The sequence below is a fragment of the Drosophila grimshawi genome, unplaced genomic scaffold, assembly GCF_018153295.1.
Source record: "Drosophila grimshawi isolate 15287-2541.00 unplaced genomic scaffold, ASM1815329v1 contig_1377, whole genome shotgun sequence".
Taxonomy (NCBI): Eukaryota; Metazoa; Arthropoda; class Insecta; order Diptera; family Drosophilidae; genus Drosophila; species Drosophila grimshawi.
In genome coordinates this window covers 20,178,042-20,190,541 of record NW_025062900.1, presented here as the reverse complement: position 1 = coordinate 20,190,541, position 12,500 = coordinate 20,178,042, and the positions used below count along the sequence as shown (strand labels likewise).

Below are 12,500 nucleotides of genomic sequence, written 5' to 3'. Positions count from 1 at the left end.
CAATTTCAAATAACAATATATAAATATTGACGAGGGCACGCAAAAGCGGCGCAGCTGCGACTGACATCTTCCAAGAATGCATGGCGTCTGTGGATTTTATATATGTGTGCCAAACAAAGTGCGAATATTTATTATAGCATATTTTTTGTATTTTTTTTTCTTATGCGCACTTGCTGCATAAGTAAATAATAAATAAAAAGGGCATGCCTTCAAAGGATGATCCTTTTGAGCGCCAACCTTTTATATGTTAATCCTTTAGCTGCCAGTTGCACAGTGGATTACTCAGTTAGTCAGTCAGTTAGTCGGCCACCCTTGTTTACCTTGGCGCGTAAGGAAGGACCAGCAACAGGAGCAGGCAGGTTGGCCAGCTTCCTTGCATACATATTTTGCTCCGTAACGTTCAACCCATTATAGCGCCTCACGATTTTATTATTTCTTTTCTAACGCCTACCGCACTTCACTTCATATGTGCAAATTTTTCTTACTTGGCATCTTGTGCTTTTACAATTTGTGTATTTGCATAAGAGGAAATGAACTAGAACAGGGTTATACGGTTTACGGCAGTTGAGCATTACAAATTTGTGCATGCTTAAGTCTTCAACATTTTTATTATTTGCAACCTACCCGAAAAAATATGCTATACTTTTTTTCGTCTGTTTTTTAATTTAACTTGGCTCTGGCCCAAACATTTAAATGGGTTTTCTTAACAGATTTGCACTCTTATTTATACATTGTGGGTGTGAATGTGGTTTTTTCTTTTATTTTTTTTATTTTTTTTGTCAGCTACTGTTACAATTTCCCTTTTGTCTTCCAATTGTTCGACGATTTCCATTGCTGCGATTTCTTGTAGTTTGTTGATTCTTTTACCATTTCATTTTGTCGCTTTTGCGTTGTCATTTGAGATAAAACGAAAAGCATTCAGGCTTTGCAACATTTTTGCTTTTATTTCCCATCAGCTTTGATTGTATTCAAGTTTATTTTAAAGCAATTGATTGGATTTGAAACGAGGATTGCGAAAATCTGTCATTGCAGTTGTGTTAAGTGGCTGGAAAGACATGTTTTAGGCGTAACTGGTTATTTATAGAAAGCGTATTTGTTAAACAATTGGAAAAGGAAATAATTTCGAATATGAAAGGTAAAAGATAAGCTAGCCAGATATATATATATATATAACTATATAACTTATATATAAGATTATAAAGTGTTCATAGAGAACACACATAATCTTTTTGCCATCTGATCGCCTGGGATGATATGCAATAACTTTGGCTAAGTGCCAAGATGACCAACAGCTAAGAAAATAGCAACAAATGGTGGCAATCCGCAATGAAAATAGACTAACAGACGAGTATATCAAACTGGTCAATTAATTGATTGATTGATTGATTAGCTTGATCAACAATGCGTGCTGTCTAACAAAATCAAATTAACCAAAATCAACCAAAATGTGGTTCATTATTTTCGTTTGCTTAGCCAATTCCAGAGGCCAACAATAACAAATGCGTTCAAGTAGGTTATTTAGTGGTGTGTGTTTTGTTAGCAAATCAAAGCGTATATTTGTGCTTGTGATTTGAATTTAAATGTGAGTTGAGTGCCCATTGAACCTGAGAACTCGACTACCCACACCCCACTTGGTTGAGTGCCTGCATGAAAATGTTTTACGGACTCGGAACCAGTCATAAAAATAAAAAAAAAAAACAGAACAAAACAAAACATACGTATAAATATGACAGTGCCAGCTGCAAATCAAAGGCCAATGTTAAATTGGTCAATGGATGGTGATTCAGTCAACCGATTTTGCCAGCGGTCAACAATATGCAGCTCCATCATTTTCTGTGTGTGTGTTTTAATGTGTTTGAGTGTGTGTGTGTGTTAATGTGTGTGTGTGTGTGTGAATTAATGTGATGTGTTTTATGTCCTATAGACCCAAAAATACAATCAGCCGTTCTGCAGTTAGCTTGTGCTAATGTTGAGTGTGTGTTGTGTGTTATGTGTTTGTTGTGTTCCACAGAATCATTATCACAAACTATTTCAACTGTGCCATCACATAAAATTTGAAATTAAAAGTTGTATTGAAATATTGATTGAACAACAAAAGTTAGCTTTTTGGTAGTAATAAAAATAAATTATTGGCTTTAATCCATGTGCTTCAATTAGGAGATCATCGAGAGTTTATTATAAAACTCATTATAAAAGTTCGAATGTATTTAAGCTAAACTTCCCATAATTGAAAATAGCTATATTTTATTTTAATACTCATGATAAACTTTTGAGAAACTCAAAACTTTTAATTGAAAGCTGTTAAAATGTCAGAAAAATAGCAAATGATATTTTTTTAATTTTCCTTAAGAAAAATGTTGATGAAAAACAAAAACAATTATTATTTGAAATTTTTGTAAAGGGTATTATATATGACACATGAAAAGATAATTGGTATTATGATTGAAAGTTCTTTTCTTATTTAGCTTTTGTACACATTTAAACACAATTATCAACTTCACAACTATTTAAAGAGTGGGCAAATTGTTGACAGCATTTTTGAACATGATTACTTCGAGGCATATAAATAAATGAGTGAATGAATTAATATAATATTAATGCTTTTGTCGACCTTCAAATCAAATACATTTATGTGGCCTCTTACCCAGAACGCACCTGGCCAACTGTTGATGATGTATTTGAGACAACAGCTGCGGCCAGGGAACGGAACTAGGCGCGACTGAGTTAACAAAATGAAAGGATTTCGAGGAATATTTTGTGCTTGTCTCGCAAAGTTCAACAGCTGGTGTCAAGTGGGCGTGAAAAGTGCTCAAATGTGATGTTAATGCGAAGGTTAACTTTTAGGACTTTCAAATGTAGCTTAGGGAAAGTAAAAGGGTTGCCCAGCTGTTGCCCGTGAAAGAGCCGAGGCGTCACAAACATTGTTCTAATGAATCCATCTTCGAACAATTTAAAGGTGTACTAATTGAATTTTCACAGAGTCTCAGTCGCAGTCACATTTGATTAAACAAGTTATGTGCACCCGCAAATAATTAAGACGCAAGTAATAGAAGAAAAGTGAGGTGAAAATTTAGTTTGTGGCTTGAGCTGCTCAGCAGCCAGGAAATTGCCATAAAGATACTTTTAATTGGTACTAAGTGCCGGTAGAGCCAACATCCAACATCCAACACTTATCCAGCCCAAAGGCAAAGGAAACTCTCAAAGTTGGCAGCCAGCAAGTCTCCAATGGCAAACGGCAGATGGCAAACGATGTGCACCGAGTCCTGAGTTATAGTTGCGGAATTGTTGTGCTGGAAAAGTAAATGTAGGTTGCTTGATTTGAAAGTTAATGAGCCGAGCACACTGCCAGGACTTAAACGAGATACAACTATCAGGTTAAATGGATTGAGATCGGCGGCAAGCTCTCGCTATAAAGTCATAGAAGTTACTCACAATTGAACGCATTTTAAAGGGGCTTAAACTCAATAAGCGTATGAAATGAGAATTGAAATTGATTCGTTTTTGAAAATTTGAAAATAAAGATGCTTGTGGACATTTTATTAAAATAAGCATAAATTGAAACTTACTGAGATGATTTCATAGAAAATCTATACTAATACAAGCAAATTAAGGAATTTATATTGAAATATTTATATGCTTAGAGCTCAACTGAAGTAGAAAACCATTGGAAACTTTAAGTGCTATAATTACCATATTTAAATTATTAAAAATAAGAAATATATATATATAATAAAAGTATGGGGCAAAGTTAAGTTTCTTAATTTAATTACATTTGGTTTTAAATGTTGTTTTTTTTTTCGTTTTATTTTCTGATTGCATCTTTAATTTATTATAAAACTGGATTTTCGTTTAACTCTGTGGTTGTCTAAGTATTTATTGTTAATTTAAAGTTTTCTATTTGCAGCAAGTCAAGCAACAACGGAAAACCGATTGCGGCAGGCTGCCAGAAACCCAAAAAAAAAGTTTAAGTTTTCCTGCATTCTTCTGTTGAAGAAAATCTAATCAAAGCTTGGCCAGCAGCTGGAGATGTTTTCATGTTCACCTGTGCTGGCTGCATTTTAAATAAACGAGGCAAGCCATCAAAAAGAGAGGCAAAAAAAAAGAAAAACGTGAAAAAGTCTTTGACAGGAATAGCGCAGGGCAAACATCATGTCTCAGCATTTCACATCGATATTTGAGAATCTGCGCTTTGTGACCATCAAACGTACTCCAAATGCGCACCAGCAGCAGCAGCAGCAGCAACAGCAACAGCCACCACAACAATCGCCGCTGCCTACAGTGAAAGCAACGAGCATCGAACAAAATAAATTCAAAGCCAAAACTCAGTCAACAACAGCGCCAACACCAACGCCAATACTAAACGGCAATGGGCTCTCGAGCACAAATCTTGATGGTGGCGGTGAAGTGGACCACAGCAGAGGCGCAGCAGTTGCGGCCACAGCAAGTGGTGGTGGCGTTGGTGGCGGCGGCACGCCGCTGAAGCACCACAAGCGCACCAATGTTACCACAACATCGCCGCAACCGGCAAGGGGCGAACGTCGTGGCACCAACACCAGCATCGTTGTGGAGTTGGACGATGGGATTAATGGGAGTGGAAGTGGCAGTGGTGGTGGTGGTGGTGGTGTTGGTGGTAGTGGTGGCGGTGTTTGTGTCAATACGGCAGGCGCCTCCGGCAGTGGCACCGCATCCAGCAAAAGTTCACGCGAACTTTCGCCCACACCAAAAAACCAACAGCCAAGAAAAATGTCACAGGATTATCGTTCGCGTGCCGGCAGGTAAAACTTATAAGCAAATATCATATATCAAATGCCGCAACGCAATAATGCAGACAACAAAAGCGACAACTTTTTTCCAGCTGAAACTTAACTCAATATTTTATTTTGAGAGAACTAAAATCATAAATTTTATACAATTTAAATAAGTTTATACTTTTTGTTTTATGATCAGAATTAGATATTCGTGGCATTGTGACATATTGCAAACGATTCTTTAAATATTAGAAAACTAACATTATATGTTGATCTGTTATCTTGTTTCAATTTCTCAAGAAGAATATTTTTAATTTTAAAATAGTTAGACTATTTTTCTAAATAAAATAAAAATCAAATATTTTCAGTGTTTCAACTTTAATTGCATTAAATTAATTTAAAATGAAAAATAGCTTTCAAGAACACAACTAATCCGATTTTGTTACACGAATCATTTTCAAGTGCTTGATTACTGATTAATATTAGCAAGTTGTTCTAATCTTAAATTGCTGATTCATTGCAGTTTCATGCACCTGGACGACGAGGGTCGCAGCCTGCTGATGCGCAAGCCAATGCGTCTCAAGAACATTGAGGGCAGACCGGAAGTGTACGACACGTTGCACAGCAAGGGACGAGATGTGAGTTTGTTTTTTTTTTTATCTTCCATTTGCTCTAACAGATTATAATTAGTTGTTGCACGTGGGCAATGGCATCATTTTGACTATGACTTAGCCATTGCCATGAACATGAATGTGCAATAAAAAAAAGGCAGTAAAACAATTTGCACAATGCTCGCTCTTTTTATTGAGTGCGTTAAAAAGTTGTTTTTTGCTAAAATGAGGAACGTGAACGAAAAAATCCATTGCATACTTGTAGGAGTTCCTTAATACTCATGCTGCCTGCTAGTTGGCCATGTAATTGTTTGTTTGTGTGTGTGTGTGTGTGTGGGTAACTGTGTTGTTGTTGTTGCTGTTATTATGCTTTAATGTTTATTGCTCTCTCTCTTATGTAAAAGTTGTTCGAGTGCGTGCCTGTTTCCGGCTTAAAAGGACCTCGCATTGGTCGACTTTACTTTGAGTCAAGTGTGCTCAGCGTAATGAAGTAGCTGAAAAATTCTTTTAACATATGTGTGTGTGTGTGTGTTGTGTGTGTGTATGTGTGTGTGTGTGTGTGTGTTGTGTGTGTGTGTGTTCTCTTAAATTATATCCAGCTGTGTGTGTTTTGTTGGTTAGTGAATGTGGGCGGATGCTGGCTGCTGTAGAAAGTGTTCGTGCGTACAAAATTTTGTTGAAACTGTCGTTCATTGTTGGTTTTCTTTGTTTTTGCTTGTAATTTGTGTTGTGGTCTTTGGTTGGACGCAAAGTTTTTACTTGTGTGCAACATAAAACTGATGTCTCAAACTTTGGCAGCAGTCTAAGACACTGCGAAAGGGATTTGTTTAATACTTGGAAATTAAAACTTATTGTTGTGGGAATTGCACAATTTGAATAATAAAATAAATGCAGTAGATTTTGTATTAGTGCTGCATATTCTGAAATTATTAAATATCTTTTTGACAATTTAAACCTTTGCTGTCCATTCGACTCAAGACAGAAACTGAGCCGGGAAATAACAATGTAATCTGAAAGGTTTTATTTAAGGAATCTGTTGATTTTTGACAAAGCTATGGCTTTAGAAAAACCAAGTGGATTTTTGGGTTAGAACCTTTACATGAAATACAATTAAATATAATAATTAATTTAAAATAAATCACATTTATATTCTCAAATATATGTATAGAATACCAAGCTAGGAGGCGTGTTGTTTTTAAAAAGCTGTTGCATTTAGACAAAGTTATCGGAAAACGAAGAACTCCAAGTGAATAGTAAAAAATAAAAGCATTTATCTAATAAAATAGAAGAATTATGTGCTTATTGCATAATTTAATTAGTGCACGTGATTTGGCAATGTGCCCCAAAAGTGTTTCAGCAACTGCGACTGCAACTGCAACTGCAACTGCGATTTGAAACTCATTAGGCCGCTTAGAGCAGTTCAGGCAAGTGGCGTTGCACAAGCGGAAAAGACGTCGACGTGTTGGCCTTAAAGTTGCCAACTAACCTCAATTAGCTGGAGCTGTCCCCATGCAGCAGCTAGCCTGACTAATTAAGTCAGCGTCGAGGCAGCAACAGCCGGAGCCGGAAATGGTGCTACGAATCTTTTTTTTGCAATCAAATTTCATTGCCTTTGCTGTCGCTTTTAGTTTTGCAGCAGCGCCCAGTGCATTTTAATGTGCACAGCGCATCAACTAATGTAATGCAAAATATTTGCGTTTGGCGCCATTTTATTTAAGTAGCGTCCTCGACTTTAGTTACCTTCGTATAGAGACACTCAACTTGCCACTTGATATGCTAATTTCACCCACCTGCTAATTATAATATGGGCTCCTTTATGGATGCGGAATTTAACTTAATGTCCTCCGCTCGGAATTCACAGCTTAAATGTCTTAACAAGGTGCCACACAATGTGGCACGTAAATATTCATAGCCTTAAACTATGGATTTCATAAGTTTCATGTTTATGTGCGCTGCTTTCGCTCTTAAGCCCGGCTCTCAGTTGTATCCATTGCATACTGAGTTGAATAGTTGTAAAAATACCCACTAAAAATACATTTTATTGCATGTCAGTGAGATGCTCTTAATAATACATTTTAGCAGGTGGATTAACCATTTAAATTAATAATTATTTTGCTTTTAATAAGCCCATAAAATGAAGCCTAGCTTAGTACAGGGTATCTGCTGCTCGACCTTCCCTTTGATTTATTTTTAGTAGCTTGCCATGAAAACTTTCATGCAAGGTGGCTTTATAATGCCATTATTTTTCAGCCAAATATTTGCAGAATATTTACTGTTTGCCATAAGTTTAATTTAATTTCAGTTGAATACAATTTTTGTGGCATTTTCAATTGCAATTTTCTTTAAGCATGCTGAGATGCAAGCAAGTTGCTGCTGTTTGGGGTATATAAGATCATAGAAGTCAACAACTACAAATTGGTATTTTTTTCAAGTGTTGTTCGCTTTTATGGCAGCTTCAATTATAAATAGAATTCTGAACGATATTTGTGTAATAATATATTATTACTTATATGATGTTATTCCTTTGTGAGTAATTTATATTATAGCTCTTAGAGGACAAGCTCTCTCTATGAAAAATAAATCGTTTTATAAAGCTCATTTCGCGAATATAAATAATTGTTGGCTTCTTTCAACTGGTTGAGTTTGTTTTAAGGCAGTTTAATAATTTTTCCGAAAAAGCATATTTCGAATAAGAATACTTTTCACTTACAAATCGATGATATTTGTAATGTTTATCGAGAGACTACTTGGAAGAGTAAAAAGCGCATTTGGAACTCGCCTGAAGTTCAAGAGCAGCTGGCTGCATTTTAACACTTTTCCTGTTAGGGGGCGCATAACTTTAACAACAACAAATAAACATAAATAAATAAAAAGGTAAACTAATAAAAATGTGCAAATTTGGCGCACGCCAGAGAATCACATCCCATCCCCTTGGCTCCCATTTGCTGCCCCACAGTGCTGGCAAGTGGTGTCGAGGCAACCCAAAACTCACACGCCAAACTTTAAGCACTTTGATATGGGTGTGTGTGTGTGTGTGTGTGTGTGGCTGGGTGCGCTTGTATATGTATTTATTTGACGCGCTGCAGCTGCAACAATTTCCGTTTCCGAGCGCAGTGGCAAGTTTCACTGGCGGCCGTCGCCACGCGTTGTTCCTGCTTTGTGTTTATATTTACATAAAACAATTTTGAAGAACTTTCCTTGCTGCTGGGGAGAAGGGGCTCACCAGTTGATGGGCGTGGCATGCAGCAGTCGCAGCCGCAGCAGCAACAGCAGTCACGTAATTATTTGCATTTGACGCTGGCAGCCAAATTCATTTGGCTGTCTGCAAATCTCCAGCATTGGAAAGCTGCCTGGCCACAGTTTTTAGCTGTTTTCTCCGGTTGGCTTATGGGATTATTCCCTTTCCGAAGAAGCAAAAGTTCATTTTTGTGCTCGGCAAACAGTCTGGTCTACCGTAATGAGGTGTGCGAATGTGCAGTGGTATTTGTGTGGGTTGGGCGTGGCATGCAGCGACTTACTTACTTACTACATTCACCATTTCCAAGTTGTTGCAAATAAATTGCGTAATGTAACCCACGAATGTGTGTGTGTGTGTGTGTGGAAAAGTGTAGGTTACATCTGCTGTTTACTGTTTCTGTTTACATTGTGCATAAATTTGTCTCCTGAAAATTGGCAAAGTTTATGCCACTGCCGTGTGGCATATTTTTCTTATTTTTTTTTCCCCCATGTGTGTGTGGTTGGACTTGAAGTTTATAGTGGCTATGACCGCTTGAGGGGCTCATAAATAGACAACCAGAATTTACTGTGTGGTTGCATTAACTTTAGATTGTGCCAAAAACTTTGACAAATTAAGAGGAAGCGTACAGAAAAAATCAACCGGAAATAGAGAAAGATCTTATTTATTGTCTTTGTCTAAGTTACAACTTGTGTGTTTCAGCACACTTTGTTAAAGTGGTTATATTCCCTTACCATATCACTATTAAAAGCTGAAAAGTAATTGAAAGAAGCACAAGCTGATTAAGTACTTGAAACTGAGCCCCTGAAGCCATCCAATTCATTTGCCCAGGCGCATCTGAGTGGCTACATCTGGTGATGCAATATATGCCAAGAAATTCTCTATTCTGTAGTATTTATTGGCATCCAATAAATAAATGTACAGTAAAATAAGGCTGCCTTTTTTGCTTCGATTCGAGTGTGGAAAGTGGGATTCAAAGCTCTTTCGATCGACTTCTTTTACACATGCAATAGAGTCGGCTTCGATATACATAATGACGGTTGATGATTCAGAATGCATATAGAGTCGGTGAAAAAAGAAATGGTTTAATGACGCTCGACATTTTTCTGTTATTTGGGTTCTAATCATTCCAATATCTATTGGATTATTACATTTCAATTGGCACACCTAATTCAATTATCTTGATGAGCCCAAGTTCTTTAAAAATGTATTTTTCCCAAAATTCATGAACTATTCAAAATGCTGCAAAAAGAATTTAGTTTCTTAACAGCCTATAAATATAATTTCAGATAAATTTACCAGGCCAGCGAACATTTCTTTATAAATATTACATTTATTCATCATTCTTAGAATTTATATTGCTAAATTGGATGCATTTTAATAGGTCACCTGGATACAGCAAAAAACATATGATTTTGGGAGCATCAAAATTGAAGTTTTCTTTAACTCTGTTAACTTGTCGTGCTCATCTTGTCAACTTTGGTGATTTATTGGGTCTAGGGATAGAATACTTATTACATAAGTTGCAACTGAACATTTTCCTTAATATATTTTGAATATGAAAATCCTAACTTTTCGGTTCGTCAATATTAAGTATGTCTGCGCAACCCTTGTCATTCTTTGTAGTCACAATTACCTTCTTTAGAAACTTCTCCTGAAAAGCATTTCTGACTAAACCTTAGTATTGGTTTTTAATAGTAAATAAGTCCATTATAGCTAAATAAATGCTTAGCTAAAGGGAGATATATAAGGCTATCGACTGCCAAAATTCAAAAATTAGTTTACAAATATAATAAACTGAGTTTAAGTGACTATCGTTGACGATTATTTAACTTCTCCAAAGAATTTAACACTCTTAAAGAGCAACATCGTTCATAATTAAAAGTCGTAATGGGAAAACCAGCAGCAGTTGGAAAATACTTTTAATTTCGACTCATTTGCATAAAACGCAAACAAAAAAGTTAACTGAAGAGGTTACATTGCGTATGCACGATGTATTTGTCGCAGTCTCAAAGTCATTATAATAACAACAACAGCAGCAAGCAGGTAAAAACCACTTGAGCGCTTTTATAGGGGGGCCAATTCAGTTTTCGCCAGCCAATTCAGAAGCTCAACTGCCTGTAAAAACAAACTAATTATGACCGCGGGTAGATTTGCCAGGTTTGCTTGGTGCTTGAAGGCGTTTGCGTTGGCGCTGAGTAAATTAAAACGTCGTGGAAAAACAGACCGTAAAACAAGGTAAAGAAAAACACACCAAAAAAAAACAGGCACACAGCATTCACAGTTGTCAGCGCTGGGCTGAGGCGGGGAATCAGATAAATTGAGTGTTTCAGCAGCAGCATAATTCTACTCGACAGTACTCAACTTGTTGGTACCATGTAAGAGTTAAGTCCACAATCTGATGTTGAGTTTAAAAAAAGCAATAGAAAAGTATCATGGTTGGGTTTGGTAGGATAGACATGGAATAAAAGGTTGTACATTTAAGAGTTGTACGTTAAATATGATGGGACCTCTTGTATATGTAGATATTATTATATAGTTAATTTAATCTTTACTTAAAGATTTACATTGATCTGTTTGTGCTTTATGATATTTAAGTTTGAACTTATTTTTAAGAACGCTTTTTACGGCTGCCTTCTGAAGACTTGCTTGTGATGCTCTTCGGATACATCGATATCTTTAGTGTTATCGATTAATTGCAACTCAACTCGATTATTTACTATTCAACACTATCGGGATAATTGCAAGAAGGTTACCTGATAGCACTGACCGCTTCTGGATCGTTTCTGTTCTATACAAAATCTCACATAAATCTAGTCGTGAACTTAATTTATTTACAACAATCACTTTAAGCTCTGTGCCGTCAATGATTTTATTCAACTCGTCCGCGCTGCTTACAGGGTATATTTACAGCGACATGTGTCATAATAAATCGAAAAGAAAGCAACTGAAGAAAATTGTGAGAGTAAAGCAAAGTAACAAGTAAAATTCGCAATTGACAGTGAAATGCTTTTGAAACGTGGCAAAGGCAGGACGCAAGCAGCAAGCAGCAAGCAGCTAACTTGTTGAGGACTTTTGGAGATACAGCTCGAGGCGAGAAGTTGTGACTTCTTCGTCCTCGTTCATGATTCCTCGTGCCGTTGCTGTTTAATTTCATTTTCATTGCAACAAGTTGTGGGTGTGTTTTTTATTATCGCACTGTCAGCTCTGTCATTCATCTTCATTTGTTGCTGCAATTAGGGCGCACGAAATGAGCAATCAAAAATTTAATTACCCAGATAAGCAATTAAATTTTTTTATTTGTGTTTTTTTTATTTTTTTAATTAAATTGTCACAACCAACTAAGACAAATCCCCAAGCCCAGAGTATGTCGTATTTGTGACAAATTAATGACTTATTTATTTATGATTTTGCGACTGGCTCCATCATTCCAGATATTATCCTGCTCGAAGGCTACCTGTACGAGCAGCATCATGGCCATTGGAAATGTTCCGGCTGAGGCGCGCAAATCGGATTTGGTGCTGGAGCACGCCAAGGATTTTCTGGATCAGTACTTCACTTCAATAAAACGGTAATCCTCACACACACGCACACACACACTCACACACACACACACTGTGCACTGCCAAATGCCAAATGAAATATGTAACTCAAATTTGGCAAAACTTTTTTCACTCGCAGCTCCTCGTCGGCTGCCCACGATACACGCTGGAAACAGGTGCGTCAGAGCATAGAGACAACGGGACATTATCAGCTAACTGAAACGGAGCTAATTTATGGCGCCAAATTAGCTTGGCGAAATTCTTCTCGCTGCATTGGCCGCATCCAATGGTCCAAGCTGCAGGTGAGCTTCACATTTGATTTATGAATGGCAAACAACTTACGAATTAGTTATCTGAAGAACAA

General features: G+C 36.9%; 1 protein-coding gene across 1 annotated transcript in view; it reads left to right on the top strand.

Annotated features, from left to right (window-relative positions):
* LOC6566802 (nitric oxide synthase) overlaps window positions 1-12,500 on the top strand; it is a 39,813-nt gene that overhangs the window by 1,835 nt on the left and 25,478 nt on the right. The window contains exons 2-5 of the mRNA XM_032739598.1: window positions 3,905-4,775; window positions 5,272-5,386; window positions 12,029-12,165; window positions 12,276-12,438. Coding sequence (XP_032595489.1) covers window positions 4,150-4,775; window positions 5,272-5,386; window positions 12,029-12,165; window positions 12,276-12,438 — 1,041 coding nt within the window. The 5' untranslated portion in view covers window positions 3,905-4,149. The remainder of the gene's footprint in view (window positions 1-3,904; window positions 4,776-5,271; window positions 5,387-12,028; window positions 12,166-12,275; window positions 12,439-12,500) is intronic.